The following is a 20,373-nucleotide window of genomic DNA, read 5'->3' as shown; positions in this document are numbered from 1 at the left end:
ATAGTAGCTGCTGCCTTGGCAGGAACTAATGGGGATCCATAGTAAATACAAATACAAATAGCAGTCAATGGAGAACATTAGTAAGAATGTTATAATAGGCAAAAAAAAAACAAGACCACTTCAGTGTTTAAAAAAAGTATTTTACTGATACTGCTCAAGTGTTCAAAAGTTTGTGTGTATTGACATAGACACTAAAGTGTATTGACACTGACACTAAAGTGTGTCTTTACATTTGATGTATCAAATAATGATCTGACCAAAAGCGATCTGTCACATGATAACGTGTTGTGTTTACATGTAACACAGACAAAAAGGACCTTTCAAACAGAACGTACAGGTAGGACACGGGACAGTAATACTGCTGTGACTACAGGTAGGACACGGGACAGTAATACTGCTGTGACTACAGGTAGGACACCGGACAGTAATACTGCTGTGACTACAGGTAGGACACGGGACAGTAATACTGCTGTGACTACAGGTAGGACACGGGACAGTAATACTGCTGTGACTACAGGTAGGACACGGGACAGTAGTACTGCTGTGACTACAGGTAGGACACGGGACAGTAATACTGCTGTGACTACAGGTAGGACACGGGACAGTAGTACTGCTGTGACTACAGGTAGGACACGGGACAGTAATACTGCTGTGACTACAGGTAGGACACGGGACAGTAATACTGCTGTGACTACAGGTAGGACACGGGACAGTAATACTGCTGTGACTACAGGGAGGACACGGGACAGTAATACTGCTGTGACTACAGGTAGGACACGGGACAGTAATACTGCTGTGACTACAGATACATGGCAACAAGGCTTTCAAACAGCAAAGTAAGGATTTAAAAATCTAGTGCAACACAATAGAATGTCATAGTAAAAATAACTGATTATGAAACTATGGATGTCTGCCTCCAAAAGCCAAGAAATGAAATACTAGATAGACATAACAAAACATATCTGTTTTTGATCTAGATATTTTGAGAACAAGATGTGTGTGCTTAAAATAAAATTGAACAGTATGAATGAAAAGTTTGAACAATACTGTCAACAATTACAGCCTTCACACTGTAATAAAAACCATAAAATAATGTAGGAAAATAATCACCTCATATCTTCTGAGTGTTGTTGTGTTTTTACATAAAAGACAGGACTAAGACGCATCCAGACTGTGTAATAACATCAGGACTTGTGTAATAACTGTGTAATAACTGAATTAACAACACCTCAGTATAGCCACTCAACATTTGAGAACATAACTCAATCTGGTTTAATCAGGCTAACATTGGCACAATGGCAAATTATAAACAGGGGCGCGTTCAGCAGGACGCAACGTTTTGTAACGTTCAGATAGAAATATGCTACGTAGAACAAACACCCCTCTCTCTGACAGGTAGAATAAGGAATGACATCAGCTCTATTTGTGGCATTTCTATTTGCAACATTCGACAACGTTTTGCTACCGAACGTGGGGCCTGCTGGGGCACAATAAACAGTAATCAGCCAAGAGAGTTGAGTGTCAGTGTTGGGGGATTGTGGATGTCTCAGTGGTGATACACCAATCAGGGTAAAGGAAGCTAAACGACCTCTAAACCTTCTTTCACCAGGTACAAACAGCTCATGAATTACTTCCCCATTGGCAAATTAATGGTTTTCCACCTCCTTAAGAGGTTTCTGTTTTGCATATTAACCGTATTGTTCAATTCCAATTACCACCTGTTGTCCTTTCTTTTTTAGGTAACCCTACGTCCGACTGACGGTGTGCCACAATCCCACAATCAAGTGTTTATGTAGTGCTATGTAGTGTTTATGTAGTGCTATGTAGTGTTTATGTAGTGCTATGTAGTGTTTATGTAGTGCTATGTAGTGTTTATGTAGTGCTATGTAGTGTTTATGTAGTGCTATGTAGTGTTTATGTAGTGCTATGTAGTGTTTATGTAGTGCTATGTAGTGTTTATGTAGTGCTATGTAGTGTTTATGTAGCGCTATGTAGTGTTTACATATGTAGTGCCTGTGGGTGTGTTGAGATAACTCTTGGGTCGTCTGCTGAGTATAAGGTTGTTGTATGGTTGGTGTAAGGTTGGTGTAAGGTTGGTGTATAGTTGGTGTAAGCTTGGTGTATAGTTGGTGAAATATTGGTGTAAGGTTGGTGTTAGGTTGGTGTAAAGTTGGTGTAAGGTTTGTGTAAGGTTGGTGTAAAGTTGGTGTAAGGTTGGTGTAAGGTTGGTGTAAAGTTGATGTACGGTTGGTGTAAGGTTGGTGTAAAGTTGGTGTAAGGTTTGTGTTAGGTTGGTGTACGGTTGGTGTAAGGTTGTTATTGGTGTTCCTCAGGGCTCAGTCTCTAAGCATCAGTGCACACAAAGTACAGTCACAGAGGGAGAAACAGCTGGCTGGATACTGGCTGGAGGAAGACCTGGTGAGGCCGTTATCTTCCAACAGCTGGCTGGATACTGGATGGAGGGAGACCTGGTGAGGCCGTTATCTTCCAACAGCTGGCTGGATACTGGATGGAGGGAGACCTGGTGAGGCCGTTATCTTCCAACAGCTGGCTGGATACTGGATGGAGGGAGACCTGCGGCGGGATTTACCGGGTGAGGCCATTATCTTCCAACAGGTGGCGTCATACGCATCCCAAGTCCGTCAACCAATAGTGCAGACAGAGTCTCCCTATCTGATGTTGGTAGTCGTCTTTCTCTTTGTTCTCAGTAACAGTTCATTGAAGTTAGAGGTTTTACAACTTCACAGATCTCCAGAGACACGCTTTGTTTTAGTTGGACTTTTCCCCCTTGCTCCCTGTCCATCAAAACAGGTTCAAATATCCCCACGATTGAAATCAAATGGCTAACAGTAGAAAAATACAAAATAAACAAAGACTACAAATGAAATCCCAAGTGTCTGGCACAGTGCACTGTGTGGTAACTAATTAATAAATACACAAAACGTTAAAAACATGTACCTGAGCTCAGACCTATAGCACCTCTTTAACATCAGAGCACCATCGGAGACTGACTCGCTGACACGCAGACCGCCCAACGGTCCGTCCCCCTTATTCAAAACTCAAGAGACACCACATCTGAAGGTTTTTAGAGTTTCATAGTGCAAATGAAATGTCTTTATCGTCTTACAGAAAGGACGTCCTTTTATTCCCTTCAGTTTAGTCCAGCTGCTCTCAGCTGCTGAACTTGGCGTGAACGATCATACGAGGCTTAGGTAGTGTTGGGGGTTGCTTAGGAACAGATCTGGAGGGGGGGGGGGGAAAGGGAGATAGATGTTAAAAGTGCATGTTAAGTATCATGTCCAGAAATTCATAAGTGAATGGTTAGAAAACTTAGTCTTGGCATTACTGCAATTGATTCATCTCAGAACGCTGAACAAAATCTAGCTTGGCCAAAATCTTCCTTGCCCAGCTAGTAACAGTCTGTCAAGCGAGACTTTAAGTTGATTGATCTAATGCTGGGTGTTGTCCAGAGTGTCTGGGACTCACCTGTTGTGGTGTGGGACAGGTCTCAGCAGCCTGGGGGCACCGGGGACAGGTACAGGGATGGGGACACCGACGGCAGTGGGGCTACGAATCAGACCACCACTCCTTCCGGGGGAGTTACGGTTAGGGTTAGCAGGCAAAGGCTTCTGGGTATTCCTGCCCAGGGGTTCTGCAGGTAAAGGCTTCTGGGTATTCCTGCCCAGGGGGTCGGCAGGTAGAGGCTTCTGGGTATTCCTGCCCAGGGGGTCGGCAGGTAGGGGCTTCTGGGTATTCCTGCACAGGGGGTTGGCAGGTAGGGGCTTCTGGGGTGGACTAGGCATCTCCAACTCCTATTAAAGACAGACACACCGACAATCAATCAATCAATCAATCAACAATCAATGAATGAATGAATCAGTCTATCAAGCAATCAAGCCAACTCTTTATTGTCCCAACTGGAAGATTTGTATAGTAGTATTAAGTCATGCTGATTGTTCAAAACTTAATCTGAACTGAAAGCTGATGGGATCAGTAGTGACTCAGAAGAAAGTATTGACTCACACACACCACCAGGGGGCGATCAAAGCCAGCTAAATTTACCCCAGTCCTCATCTGAGCTCTGTCTGCCTGAACTATTGCATCATCACCATCCCTCGGTCACCATGGCAGCCCTCCCTCCCTCCCCAGACAGACAGACAGCATATATGCGTCCAAAATGGCACCCTATTCCCTACGGGCCCTGGTCAAAAGTAGTGCACTATCAAGGGAATAGGGTGCCATTTAAGACCCAGAGGGCACGTGATGAAGATCCATCATGTGTTACTAATCTACTGTAGAAGGATGACATCATGATTAACGTCTGGCTGTTACCTACTATACAGATGTTCCATATTCACACACACTTAGACAGACAGACAGACACACACACACACACACAGACAGACACACACACACACACCATAACCAATCGCACACACACACTCAACACACTCACACACACTCACTTAGACAGACACACAGACACACACACACACACACACACACCATAACCAATCGCACGCACACACTCAACACACTCGCGCACACACACACACACAGTTTCTCTAACTGGTCCTGGAGAGAATCCCCCTCAAACATCTCAGAAGGAAAGAATGTTTAGATACTCAATACAGTACCATATAGTACCATACAGTATCATACAGTATCATACAGTATCATACAGTACCATACAGTACCATATAGTACCATACAGTATCATACAGTACCATATAGTACCATACAGTATCATACAGTATCATACAGTACCATACAGTACCATATAGTACCATACAGTACCATACAGTATCATACAGTAACATTTTAGTCATTTAGGGCAATTAGGTTTAAGTGCCTTGCTTAAGGGCACATCGACAGATTTTTCACCTAGTCGGCTCGGGGATTAGAACCAGCGACCTTTCGGTTACTGGCACAACGCTCTTAACCACTAAGCTACCTGCCGTACCATACAGTACCATACAGTACCATACAGTATCATAGAGTATCATACAGTACCATACAGTACCATCCAATAACATACCATACAGTACCATACAGTATCATAAAGTACCATACAGTACCAGCTCAGTTTGTCTCGGTTCTGCTCAGATTTAGATTTTTAAGTCATTTAGCAGACGCTCTTATCCAGAGCGACTTACAGTTAGTGCATACATTTTTCATACTGGCCCCCCCGTAGGAATCGAACCCACAACCCTGGCGTTGCAAGCGCCATTCTCTACCAACTAAGCTACAGGAGTCAGTAATGTCAAAAGCCCTAGAGTGAAGTTGGCTGGCTACAGCAGGGCTGTCGCTCTTGTCTAATCGGAATATCACAAGTTTCACAAGTTTTATTTTTTTTAGAGGTTTCTTTGAAAGTCTATGCCCTCAAAAACTTTTGTGACCTTTTGAGGGATTTCGTTAATGCTACCATCCATCAAGTGATTGTAAAGTGGTTATGTTTCCCACTTTGGTTCCGCTATGCCACGAGCTGTGTGAGGAGGGGGAAACTAGTACATCCCAAAGGTTATTTCTCTATGAAGGCTACTGTTGAACAGCTACTAATCTAAAACAATAGCAGCCAGTAATCATCGTGCCAGGAGGGAAGATTGGAGCACGATCCAAAATGCAGGCTACAGTATCACATGGAAGACTAAATTGAATCCAGGCAAATACAAAAAAGTGCATGTCTGAAGGTGTCTGATGAAATCCAGACATAAAACTGTGACTGTGAGTTCAGCGGTAACTGTACAGCACAATGATTCATCCTGTTACTGAGTTAGACCCCAGTGGGCAAAACTGGGTCAAATTACGCTTTTCACGATGTCTTTTAAACAGCAAAAAACGGGCTCAAAAGACGAATTATCAACCAGTTTTCCACTGGGACGGACACAGACAGCCCCTTTACTGAATACCACAGTAAGTCAGATGAAGACCCCCATAGACCGCCCACAGCCCTGGCTAAACGGCCCCCCAGCTGAGAGGCTCTTCCTGGGCAGCCTGGTCAGCCTCCCTGGGGCTCCTTGGGCTGGAGCTGGACCAAACAGCTGTTACTGCTACAGGATGGGGCTGGATTGGACTGGCAGTTAGACCACGACTACAGGCCTTACTTATGCTTGAAACCATTGCGTTTTCTGGAAGAGCAACAGTTGGAAGGGAAGGCCTGTCTCAGCCTTTCTCTTATGCAGTTAGAGATGGTATAATCCAGTGAGTTAGTCAGAACTGAACACATGGTCTGATTTGGTGCAGAAACCAAGTGTCCAGTTTAGGCCCATGGACATTCTGGAATTGGAATTTCATCACCGGAACTTGGAACACTGGAGGCAATATTCTATTCTAGTAAAGTGGCCGTTCTGACAACTTTATCCAACATTAGTTTGATACGGCTCAACTCAATTTACCACGTCTATTTCCGTGAAGCTCGTTCGGACTCTAAATCAATAAATGCCCTCTGCCTCCTCGAAGCACACTCTCATTCAGCTCATCATCTCTTAAATGTACAATCTGGGATCTGGGAATCTGTTCAAAAGTCTTTTTCAATTTTTGATATTTGCTGTATTTACCCATTGAAAAGCGAATCCCAGATTGCAGCTTTAATAGCATGATGCTTGATGATACTTCAGTAGACAGGCCTGGGCTCTGCTATGACCTCCTAACGACCTTCTGTTAATCAGAACAGGAGTTAGCAGCTCATTAATGCTTTAACACACTGCTAATGAGCCTGATCTGGTGTGTCTTAATAAAGAGACACACTGTGAAGAGACACACACACACACACACACACACGCACACAAACACACACACATGCACACACACACACACACACACACGCACACGCACACGCACACAGGCATACGCACACAGGCATACGCACACACACTCTAGCACACACATTGTAATGTTGTGGTATTGTGGATTTTATATTGTACTATATGTGTGTAATACTAGAGTAATTATGCAATAACGTCTCGTATGATGTATTGTGTTATTGATGATGTAGGATGTTGTTGTTTTGTTTCCTGATGTAACTGTTTTGACCCTGTTTGGACCCCAGGAAGAGTAGTAGCTGCCTTGGCAGCAGCTAATGGAGATCCCTAATAAATACTAAACACTAAATGAGCATGATGCAGTGACGTAGAGCTGAGGTCAGACGTGGTGTCGGGTTCTGAGCCCGGACACTAGTACAGTAAAGACAGAGACCGGGGTCAGAGGTCAGACATAGTGTCACAGCTGCATCTGAAACAGCACCCTATTCCCTATATAGTGCACTACTTTTGACGAGCGCTGAGCCCAGGCAGGCGCTGGCCCTGGTCTAAAGTAGTGCACTATATAGGGAATAGGGTGTTGTTTGTGACGCAGCCTTTAATGTCAGAGGGAGCATGGTGTTGATGTAGAGGTAGAGGCTTAGTCAGGTTCTCTCTGTGCTCATCTAATCTCAGCCCTCCACTCACTCACCCAGACCATCCTCCACTCACTCACCCAGACCATCCTCCAATCACTCACCCAGACCATCCTCCACTCACTCACCCAGACCATCCTCCACTCACTCACCCAGACCATCCTCCACTCACTCACCCAGACCATCCTCCACTCACTCAACCAGACCATCCTCCACTCACTCACCCAGACCATCCTCCACTCACTCACCCAGACCATCCTCCAATCACTCACCCAGACCATCCTCCAATCACTCACCCAGACCATCCTCCAATCACTCACCCAGACCATCCTCCACTCACTCACCCAGACCATCCTCCACTCACTCACCCAGACCATCCTCCACTCACTCACCCAGACCATCCTCCACTCACTCACCCAGACCATCCTCCACTCACTCACCCAGACCATCCTCCACTCACTCACCCAGACCATCCTCCACTCACTCACCAAGACCATCCTCCACTCACTTACCAAGACCATCCTCCACTCACTCACCCAGACCATCCTCCACTCACTCACCCAGACCATCCTCCACTCACTCACCCAGACCATCCTCCACTCACTCAACCAGACCATCCTCCACTCACTCACCAAGACCATCCTCCACTCACTCACCCAGACCATCCTCCACTCACTCAACCAGACCATCCTCCACTCACTCACCAAGACCATCCTGCAGGAGTTATGGTGCTGTGGCACACTGCGAAACGACGCCCCTCTGGGCGGAGCCTGGGTGTGGCTGTGGGCATGTCCTTGGCCATGGGGAGGCGGGGCTCGGTGAGGAGGAGGAGTAGATGGTGTGGGCTGTCCTGGTCCAGGGGTGGAGGCAGGGGACAGGGACAGGGACAGGGACAGGGGGACTGGGTGACTGAGGTGAACAGGGGAGCACTGGGGTAGACGTCGCAGGCTATGGGAGGGGTAAGGAGCCCCCGGAGAGGGGTAGGGCTGTCCCTGGGGGGGTTGGTTTTGGGGAGGAGGCTGTGGAGAGACGGGATACAGAAACACAGACACATCAATCAGAAACTGGGTCATATTCATTAGTACCCACTGTAGCAAAATGTGTTGCAATGGAAAATGAAAATTAGTGTTTCTTATTGGACAAGTTCAGGTAGTCCCTCCCTGTTTCCGTATGTTTTCCTCCGTTTGGTGCCTAGTGAATACAACCCAGCAAAGAAACAGACCAGAGCAGAACCTCCTGGAAGTCCCTCCGTTTGGTGCCTAGTGAATACAACCGAGCAAAGAAACAGACCAGAGCAGAACCTCCTGGAAGTCTGCTTCACATCATCAGCTGTCAATGTCAAATCTCCACCCCTCTACTGCCCCTCTCCTTCACCTCCTCTCCACTCCTCCCCCTCTCCTTCACCTCCTCTCCACTCCTCCCCTCTCCTTCACCTCCTCTCCACTCCTCCCCCTCTCCTTCACCTCCTCTCCACTCCTCCCCCTCTCCTTCACCTCCTCTCCACTCCTCCCCTCTCCTTCACCTCCTCTCCACTCCTCCCCTCTCATTCACCTACTCTCCACTCCTCCCCTCTCCTTCACCTCCTCTCCACTCCTCCCCTCTCCTTCACCTCCTCTCCACTCCTCCCCTCTCCTTCACCTACTCTCCACTCCTCCCCCTCTCCTTCACCTACTCTCCACTCCTCCCCCTCTCCTTCACCTCCTCTCCACTCCTCCCCCTCTCCTTCACCTCCTCTCCACTCCTCCCCATCTCCTTCACCTCCTCTCCACACCTCCCCCTCTTCTCACCTCCTCTCCACTCCTCCCCCTCTTCTCACCTCCTCTCCACTCCTCCCCCTCTCCTTCACCTCCTCTCCATTCCCCCCCTCTCCTTCACCTCCTCTCCACTCCTCCCCTCTCCTTCACCTACTCTCCACTCCCCCCCTCTCCACCCCCTCCTCTCCACTCCTCCCCTCTCCTTCACCTACTCTCCACTCCCCCCCTCTCCTTCACCTCCTCTCCACTCCTCCCCCTCTCCTTCACCTACTCTCCACTACCCCCTCTCCTTCACCTCCTCTCCACTCCCCCCCTCTCCTTCACCTCCTCTCCACTCCTCCCCCTCTCCTTCACCTCCTCTCCACTCCTCCCCCTCTTCTCACCTCCTTTCCTCTCCACTCCTCCCCCTCTCCTTCACCTACTCTCCACTCCTCCCCTTCTTCTCACCTCCTCTCCACTCCTCCCCCTCTTCTCACCTCCTCTCCACTCCTCCCCCTCTCCTTCACCTCCTCTCCACTCCTCCCCCTCTCCTTCACCTACTCTCCACTCCTCCCCCTCTCCTTCACCTCCTCTCCACTCCTCCCCCTCTCCTTCACCTCCTCTCCACTCCTCCCCCTCTTCTCACCTCCTTTCCTCTCCACTCCTCCCCCTCTCCTTCACCTCCTCTCCACTCCTCCCCCTCTTCTCACCTCCTCTCCACTCCACCCCCTCTCCTTCACCTCCTCTCCACTCCTCCCTCTCTCCTTCACGTCCTCTCCATTCCTCCCTCTCTCCTTCACCTCCTCTCCACTCCTCCCTCTCTTCTCACCTCCTCTCCACTCCTCCCTCTCTCCTTCACGTCCTCTCCATTCATCCCTCTCTCCTTCACCTCCTCTCCACTCCTCCCTCTCTTCTCACCTCCTCTCCACTCCTCCCTCTCTCCTTCACCTCCTCTCCACTCCTCCCCCTTTCCTTCACCTCATCTCCACTCCTCCCCTCTCCTTCACCTCCTCTCCACTCCTCCCCCTCTCCTTCACCTTCACCTCCTCTCCACTCCTCCCCCTCTCCTTCACCTACTCTCCACTCCTCCCCTTCTTCTCACCTCCTCTCCACTCCTCCCCCTCTTCTCTCTCCTCTCCACTCCTCCCCCTCTACTTCACCTCCTCTCCTCCCCCTCTCCACTCCTCCCCCTCTCCTTCACCTCCTCTCCACTCCTCCCTCTCTTCTCCTTTCCTCTCCTTCCTCTACCGTGCTTCCTGTCACACTGTTATAAATCACAACCTTTCCTCCAGTCCATTCAGTGTTCCCTGGATTCCCTGGGATAGGGTTAAGGTTAGTTCCCTGGATTCCTTGGGTTAGGGTTAGTTCCCTGGATTCCCTGTGTTAGGGTTAGGGTTAGTTCCCTGGATTCCCTGGGTTAGGGTTAGTTCCCTGGATTCCTTGGGTTAGGGTAAGTTCCCTGGATTCCCTGTGTTAGGGTTAGGGTTAGTTCCCTGGATTCCCTGGGTTAGGGTTAGTTCCCTGGATTCCCTGGGTTAGGGTTAAGGTTAGTTCCCTGGATTCCTTGGGTTAGGGTAAGTTCCCTGGATTCCCTGGGATAGGGTTAAGGTTAGTTCCCTGGATTCCTTGGGTTAGGGTAAGTTCCCTGGATTCCCTGTGTTAGGGTTAGGGTTAGTTCCCTGGATTCCCTGGGTTAGGGTTAGTTCCCTGGATTCCCTGGGTTAGGGTTAGGGTTAGTTCCCTGGATTCCCTGTGTTAGGGTTAGGGTAAGTTCCCTGGATTCCCTGGGTTAGGGTTAGGGTTAGTTCCCTGGATTCCCTGGGTTAGGGTTAGGGTTTGTTCCCTGGATTCCCTGGGTTAGGGTTAGGGTTAGTTCTCTGGATTCCCTGGGTCCTCATTCAGGTATAATATCAAAGAGAGAGAGAGAGAGACAGAGGATATCTGACCTAGTCTAGGTGGACAGAGCCACACACACACACACACACACACACACACACACACACACACACACACACACAGCTATGTTTTCGGGAATTTTTTGGGGACTAAAAATTTATTCCACACACACACACTCAGTCACACACACCCCTCTCCCCTTTAACACTGTACAGCTCCTGACAACTGGGGAATGACCCCACCGGGAATATTGATGAGGGAGTCTGGTCTATTTTGTTGGGTTTTCAAAGCCGCAGGCTGAAACTTTAACAACAACGGAGTGTTATATTCAGGTGACAGGCTGGTACTTTAACAAAAACAGAGTGTTATATTCAGGTGACAGGCTGATACTTTAACAACAACAGAGTGTTATATTCAGGTGACAGGCTGGTACTTTAACAACAACAGAGTGTTATATTCAGGTGACAGGCTGGTACTTTAACAACAACAGAGTGTTATATTCAGGTGACAGGCTGGTACTTTAACAACAACAGAGTGTTATATTCAGGTGACAGGCTGGTACTTTAACAACAACAGAGTGTTATATTCAGGTGACAGGCTGGTACTTTAACAACAACATAGTGTTATATTCAGGTGACAGGCTGGTACTTTAACAACAACAGAGTGTTATATTCAGGTGACAGGCTGGTACTTTAACAACAACAGAGTGTTATATTCAGGTGACAGGCTGGTACTTTAACAACAACAGAGTGTTATATTCAGGTGACAGGCTGGTACTTTAACAACAACAGAGTGTTATATTCAGGTGACAGGCTGGTACTTTAACAACAACAGAGTGTTATATTCAGGTGACAGGCTGGTACTTTAACAACAACAGAGTGTTATATTCAGGTGACAGGCTGGTACTTTAACAACAACAGAGTGTTATATTCAGGTGACAGGCTGGTACTTTAACAACAACATAGTGTTATATTCAGGTGACAGGCTGGTACTTTAACAACAACAGAGTGTTATATTCAGGTGACAGGCTGGTACTTTAACAACAACAGAGTGTTATATTCAGGTGACAGGCTGGTACTTTAACAACAACAGAGTGTTATATTCAGGTGACAGGCTGGTACTTTAACAACAACAGAGTGTTATATTCAGGTGACAGGCTGGTACTTTAACAACAACATAGTGTTATATTCAGGTGACAGGCTGGTACTTTAACAACAACAGAGTGTTATATTCAGGTGACAGGCTGGTACTTTAACAACAACATAGTGTTATATTCAGGTGACAGGCTGGTACTTTAACAACAACAGAGTGTTATATTCAGGTGACAGGCTGGTACTTTAACAACAACAGAGTGTTATATTCAGGTGACAGGCTGGTACTTTAACAACAACAGAGTGTTATATTCAGGTGACAGGCTGGTACTTTAACAACAACAGAGTGTTATATTCAGGTGACAGGCTGGTACTTTAACAGCAACAGAGTGTTATATTCAGGTGACAGGCTGATACCCATTTGGGATGCAGCCCTCCTCTTACCGGAAAATAGAGCAGACCCAATGAAAACCAGACACTACAGGATGGGTAACTAAAACCAGACACTACAGGATGGGTAACTAAAACCAGACACTACAGGATGGGTAACTAAAACCAGATACTACAGGATGGGTAACTAAAACCAGATACTACAGGACGGGTAACTAAAACCAGATACTACAGGATGGGTAACTAAAACCAGATACTACAGGATGGGTAACTAAAACCAGACACTACAGGATGGGTAACTAAAACCAGACACTACAGGATGGGTAACTAAAACCAGACACTACAGGATGGGTAACTAAAACCAGATACTACAGGATGGGTAACTAAAACCAGACACTACAGGATGGGTAACTAAAACCAGACACTACAGGATGGGTAACTAAAACCAGATACTACAGGATGGGTAACTAAAACCAGATACTACAGGATGGGTAACTAAAACCAGATACTACAGGATGGGTAACTAAAACCAGATACTACAGGACGGGTAACTAAAACCAGATACTACAGGATGGGTAACTAAAACCAGATACTACAGGATGGGTAACTAAAACCAGACACTACAGGATGGGTAACTAAAACCAGATACTACAGGACGGGTAACTAAAACCAGATACTACAGGATGGGTAACTAAAACCAGATACTACAGGATGGGTAACTAAAACCAGACACTACAGGACGGGTAACTAAAACCAGATACTACAGGACGGGTAACTAAAACCAGATACTACAGGACGGGTAACTAAAACCAGATACTACAGGACGGGTAACTAAAACCAGATACTACAGGACGGGTAACTAACACCAGATACTACAGGACGGGTAACTAAAACCAGATACTACAGGATGGGTAACTAAAACCAGATACTACAGGATGGGTAACTAAAACCAGATACTACAGGACGGGTAACTAAAACCAGATACTACAGGATGGGTAACTAAAACCAGATACTACAGGATGGGTAACTAAAACCAGACACTACAGGATGGGTAACTAAAACCAGACACTACAGGATGGGTAACTAAAACCAGACACTACAGGATGGGTAACTAAAACCAGATACTACAGGATGGGTAACTAAAACCAGATACTACAGGACGGGTAACTAAAACCAGACACTACAGGATGGGTAACTAAAACCAGATACTACAGGACGGGTAACTAAAACCAGACACTACAGGATGGGTAACTAAAACCAGATACTACAGGATGGGTAACTAAAACCAGACACTACAGGACGGGTAACTAAAACCAGACACTACAGGATGGGTAACTAAAACCAGACACTACAGGACGGGTAACTAAAACCAGATACTACAGGATGGGTAACTAAAACCAGATACTACAGGATGGGTAACTAAAACCAGATACTACAGGACGGGTAACTAAAACCAGATACTACAGGATGGGTAACTAAAACCAGATACTACAGGATGGGTAACTAAAACCAGATACTACAGGACGGGTAACTAAAACCAGATACTACAGGATGGGTAACTAAAACCAGATACTACAGGATGGGTAACTAAAACCAGACACTACAGGATGGGTAACTAAAACCAGACACTACAGGATGGGTAACTAAAACCAGATACTACAGGATGGGTAACTAAAACCAGATACTACAGGACGGGTAACTAAAACCAGATACTACAGGACGGGTAACTAAAACCAGACACTACAGGACGGGTAACTAAAACCAGACACTACAGGACGGGTAACTAAAACCAGATACTACAGGATGGGTAACTAAAACCAGACACTACAGGATGGGTAACTAAAACCAGATACTACAGGACGGGTAACTAAAACCAGATACTACAGGACGGGTAACTAAAACCAGACATTACAGGACAGGTAACTAAAACCAGACACTACAGGATGGGTAACTAAAACCAGACACTACAGGACGGGTAACTAAAACCAGACACTACAGGATGGGTAACTAAAACCAGACACTACAGGATGGGTAACTAAAACCAGATACTACAGGATGGGTAACTAAAACCAGACACTACAGGATGGGTAACTAAAACCAGACACTACAGGATGGGTAACTAAAACCAGACACTACAGGATGGGTAACTAAAACCAACCAGATACTACAGGACGGGTAACTAAAACCAGATACTACAGGACGGGTAACTAAAACCAGACACTACAGGACGGGTAACTAAAACCAGATACTACAGGATGGGTAACTAAAACCAGATACTACAGGATGGGTAACTAAAACCAGATACTACAGGATGGGTAACTAAAACCAGATACTACAGGATGGGTAACTAAAACCAGACACTACAGGACGGGTAACTAAAACCAGACACTACAGGATGGGTAACTAAAACCAGACACTACAGGACGGGTAACTAAAACCAGACACTACAGGATGGGTAACTAAAACCAGACACTACAGGACGGGTAACTAAAACCAGATACTACAGGACGGGTAACTAAAACCAGATACAACAGGACGGGTAACTAAAACCAGACACTACAGGACGGGTAACTAAAACCAGATACTACAGGATGGGTAACTAAAACCAGACACTACAGGATGGGTAACTAAAACCAGACACTACAGGATGGGTAACTAAAACCAGACACTACAGGATGGGTAACTAAAACCAACCAGATACTACAGGACGGGTAACTAAAACCAGATACTACAGGACGGGTAACTAAAACCAGATACTACAGGATGGGTAACTAAAACCAGATACTACAGGACGGGTAACTAAAACCAGATACTACAGGATGGGTAACTAAAACCAGACACTACAGGATGGGTAACTAAAACCAGATACTACAGGACGGGTAACTAAAACCAGATACTACAGGATGGGTAACTAAAACCAGATACTACAGGATGGGTAACTAAAACCAGACACTACAGGACGGGTAACTAAAACCAGACACTACAGGACGGGTAACTAAAACCAGATACTACAGGATGGGTAACTAAAACCAGATACTACAGGATGGGTAACTAAAACCAGATACTACAGGATGGGTAACTAAAACCAGATACTACAGGATGGGTAACTAAAACCAGACACTACAGGACGGGTAACTAAAACCAGACACTACAGGATGGGTAACTAAAACCAGACACTACAGGACGGGTAACTAAAACCAGACACTACAGGATGGGTAACTAAAACCAGACACTACAGGACGGGTAACTAAAACCAGATACTACAGGACGGGTAACTAAAACCAGATACAACAGGACGGGTAACTAAAACCAGACACTACAGGACGGGTAACTAAAACCAGATACTACAGGATGGGTAACTAAAACCAGATACTACAGGATGGGTAACTAAAACCAGATACTACAGGACGGGTAACTAAAACCAGACACTACAGGATGGGTAACTAAAACCAGATACTACAGGATGGGTAACTAAAACCAGACACTACAGGATGGGTAACTAAAACCAGATACTACAGGATGGGTAACTAAAACCAGATACTACAGGATGGGTAACTAAAACCAGATACTACAGGACGGGTAACTAAAACCAGACACTACAGGATGGGTAACTAAAACCAGATACTACAGGATGGGTAACTAAAACCAGATACTACAGGATGGGTAACTAAAACCAGATACTACAGGATGGGTAACTAAAACCAGATACTACAGGATGGGTAACTAAAACCAGACACTACAGGACGGGTAACTAAAACCAGATACTACAGGACGGGTAACTAAAACCAGATACAACAGGACGGGTAACTAAAACCAGACACTACAGGATGGGTAACTAAAACCAGATACTACAGGATGGGTAACTAAAACCAGATACTACAGGATGGGTAACTAAAACCAGATACTACAGGATGGGTAACTAAAACCAGATACTACAGGATGGGTAACTAAAACCAGATACTACAGGATGGGTAACTAAAACCAGATACTACAGGATGGGTAACTAAAACCAGATACTACAGGATGGGTAACTAAAACCAGATACTACAGGATGGGTAACTAAAACCAGATACTACAGGACGGATACTACAGGATGGGTAACTAAAACCAGATACTACAGGACGGGTAACTAAAACCAGATACTACAGGACGGGTAACTAAAACCAGATACTACAGGACGGGTTACTAAAACCAGATACTACAGGATGGGTAACTAAAACCAGATACTACAGGACGGGTAACTAAAACCAGATACTACAGGATGGGTAACTAAAACCAGATACTACAGGATGGGTAACTAAAACCAGATACTACAGGATGGGTAACTAAAACCAGATACTACAGGATGGGTAACTAAAACCAGATACTACAGGATGGGTAACTAAAACCAGATACTACAGGATGGGTAACTAAAACCAGATACTACAGGATGGGTAACTAAAACCAGATACTACAGGATGGGTAACTAAAACCAGATACTACAGGATGGGTAACTAAAACCAGATACTACAGGATGGGTAACTAAAACCAGATACTACAGGACGGATACTACAGGATGGGTAACTAAAACCAGATACTACAGGACGGGTAACTAAAACCAGATACTACAGGACGGGTAACTAAAACCAGATACTACAGGACGGGTTACTAAAACCAGATACTACAGGATGGGTAACTAAAACCAGATACTACAGGACGGGTAACTAAAACCAGATACTACAGGATGGGTAACTAAAACCAGATACTACAGGATGGGTAACTAAAACCAGATACTACAGGATGGGTAACTAAAACCAGATACTACAGGATGGGTAACTAAAACCAGATACTACAGGATGGGTAACTAAAACCAGATACTACAGGATGGGTAACTAAAACCAGATACTACAGGATGGGTAACTAAAACCAGATACTACAGGATGGGTAACTAAAACCAGATACTACAGGATGGGTAACTAAAACCAGATACTACAGGATGGGTAACTAAAACCAGATACTACAGGACGGATACTACAGGATGGGTAACTAAAACCAGATACTACAGGACGGGTAACTAAAACCAGATACTACAGGACGGGTAACTAAAACCAGATACTACAGGACGGGTTACTAAAACCAGACAGTAAAGTACCAGCCTGTCACCTGAATATAACACTCTGTTGTTGTTAAAGTACCAGCCTGTCACCTGAATATAACACTCTGTTGTTGTTAAAGTTTCAGCCTGAGGCTTTGAAAACCCAACAACTTCAGCCTGAGGCTTTGAAAACCCAACAACAATAGACCAGACTCCCTCATCAATATTCCCGGTGTGTTTCACGCACAAATAAATCAATTTATTCTTCTAACAAGCATATTTGGCTGCGTGACCAGAGCGGGATTCTCTCAACAGAGTCCATTATGCCATTATGTTCACCAACTCCGCTCGGCACACAACCTTTTAATTGGATTTGAATTAGCTGCCGTTTGCGTGAAAATAACATGTCACACAGGGAGAGAGGGGGAGGGAGAGGATAGAGAGAGAGAAGGATGGAGAGAGAGAGAGAGAGAGAGAGATGGGGGGGGGGGGGGGGGAATTAGCTGCTGTTATGTGGGAGGAAGCCAGTGGGGGAGGAGAGGGGAGGAGAGGGGGAGGGGGTTGAAAGAGGAGGAAGAGGCAACATTAACCTTGAAGATGCTGCTGCTGTGTTTCTGTCTCTGTGGCTGGGCTGGAGGCTGGGCTGGAGGCTGGGCTGGAGGCTGGGCTGGAGGCTGGGCTGGAGGCTGGGCTGGAGGCTGGGCTGGAGGCTGGGCTGGAGGCCGGCCAGGTGGGGAATCTCTGTGACTGTATGATCTGTTGGGCCCAACTGACCTGTGATACAACAACAGATTTACACTTAAAGAGTGGGCCTTTTAAAAATATGAAATACAAAATCAGTCCCCAGATGTGAATTTGTTTTATTAAATTTTAACTCAGTGGGTTTATCGTGGAACTTTAGAAGACTAATGGGTAGCCCGTTCCCATACAGTCTATATGGGGCGGTAGTAAAAGTATTGCTCAGCTGGCAGATCATGGTGCTTGCAATGCCAGGATTGTGGGTTCGATTCCCGGGGCCACCCATACGTAAAATGTATGCTGCTGGATACAAATGTCTGCTAAATGGCATATATTGTTCTAGTGTTATTATTAAGACAGGGCATCGAGGTGTGTAGTCTTGACCTTAGTTTCTAATGCCCTACCTGTTGGTATGTATTATATTACCTTAGCTTGTCCATAGTGATCTATATTACCTTAGCTTGTCCATAGTGATCTATATTACCTTAGCTTGTCCATAGTGATCTATATTACCTTAGCTTGTCCATAGTGATCTATATTACCTTAGCTTGTCCATAGTGATCTATATTACCTTAGCTTGTCCATAGTGATCTATATTACCTTAGCTTGTCCATAGTGATCTATATTACCCTTAGCTTGTCCATAGTGATCTATATTACCTTAGCTTGTCCATAGTGATCTATATTACCCTTAGCTTGTCCATAGTGATCTATATTACCTTAGCTTGTCCATAGTGATCTATATTACCTTAGCTTGTCCATAGTGATCTATATTACCTTAGCTTGTCCATAGTGATCTATATTACCTTAGCTTGTCCATAGTGATCTATATTACCTTAGCTTGTCCATAGTGATCTATATTACCTTAGCTTGTCCATAGTGATCTATATTACCTTAGCTTGTCCATAGTGATCTATATTACCTTAGCTTGTCCATAGTGATCTATATTACCTTAGCTTGTCCATAGTGATCTATATTACCTTAGCTTGTCCATAGTGATCTATATTACCTTAGCTTGTCCATAGTGATCTATATTACCCTTAGCTTGTCCATAGTGATCTATATTACCTTAGCTTGTCCATAGTGATCTATATTACCTTAGCTTGTCCATAGTGTTCTATATTACCTTAGCTTGTCCATAGTGATCTATATTACCTTAGCTTGTCCATGGTGTTCTTCTTGTTGGTGAAGAGTAGTCTCAGCAGGGTCTTTCTCTTGATGCAGATGATGAGGCCGGCTCCCAGAAAGGTTATTAGAGCCGCCAGGACACCCACCGCCACGCCACCGTAGTCTGGGGAATGACATAAGAGACAGACCAAGTACATGAAAACAGCAATACATAGTGTTCATCTATAGCAATACGGCTAGTCTCAATGAGGAACATTGGAATTTTCCGTTTACTTTCTGATATGACTCAATTGAAACGGAATTGACCCCCCAAAGCCTACTTTGCATGACATTATAGCAGACATTTGTGTTGGTAACTTTGGGTACCTGCTAGTCTCATAGGTCCACTGTCCACACTTCCCCCGAAGCCGGCTTTGTCACAGAAGGGAGGAGCCCAGTGGGCCTCGCAGTGGCAGTTCTTGTTGTTATTACACACCTGTAGGTAGTATATCACAACATATTGTAGTTATTACACACCTGTAGGTAGTATATCACAACATATTGTAGTTATTACACACCTGTAGGTAGTATATCGCAACATATTGTAGTTATTACACACCTGTAGGTAGTATATCGCAACATATTGTAGTTATTACACACCTGTAGGTAGTATATCGCAACATATTGTAGCTATTACACACCTGTAGGTAGTATATCACAACATATTGTAGCTACTGTAGATCACAGGCTTCAATCTGTATAACAAGATACTGTAGATCACAGGCTTCAATCCGTATAACAAGCTATTGTAGATCACAGGCTTCAATCTGTATAGCAAGCTACTGTAGATCACAGGCTTCAATCTGCATAGCAAGCTACTGTAGATCACAGGCTTCAATCCGTATAACAAGCTATTGTAGATCACAGGCTTCAATCTGTATAGCAAGCTACT

The 20,373-nt window shown here is 45.4% G+C and overlaps 1 protein-coding gene across 1 annotated transcript in view; it reads right to left on the bottom strand.

The window, feature by feature from the left end:
- Positions 1–3,171: 3,171 nt before the first annotated feature.
- Positions 3,172–20,373, bottom strand: part of LOC311115808 (disintegrin and metalloproteinase domain-containing protein 12-like) — a gene marked incomplete at both ends in the record, with an annotated part of 41,995 nt that continues 24,793 nt past the window's right edge. The window contains 6 exons of the mRNA XM_084190936.1: positions 3,172–3,241; positions 3,487–3,812; positions 8,098–8,412; positions 18,168–18,351; positions 19,470–19,605; positions 19,809–19,917. Of these exons, the coding sequence (XP_084047062.1) occupies positions 3,172–3,241; positions 3,487–3,812; positions 8,098–8,412; positions 18,168–18,351; positions 19,470–19,605; positions 19,809–19,917 (1,140 nt within the window). The remainder of the gene's footprint in view (positions 3,242–3,486; positions 3,813–8,097; positions 8,413–18,167; positions 18,352–19,469; positions 19,606–19,808; positions 19,918–20,373) is intronic.

The sequence above is a fragment of the Coregonus lavaretus genome, assembly GCF_964263955.1.
Source record: "Coregonus lavaretus genome assembly, contig: HAP1_SCAFFOLD_818, whole genome shotgun sequence".
In the NCBI taxonomy this organism is placed as follows: domain Eukaryota; kingdom Metazoa; phylum Chordata; class Actinopteri; order Salmoniformes; family Salmonidae; genus Coregonus; species Coregonus lavaretus.
The sequence above is the reverse complement of the archived record's forward strand: the minus strand, read 5'-3'. Positions and strand labels throughout refer to the sequence as shown.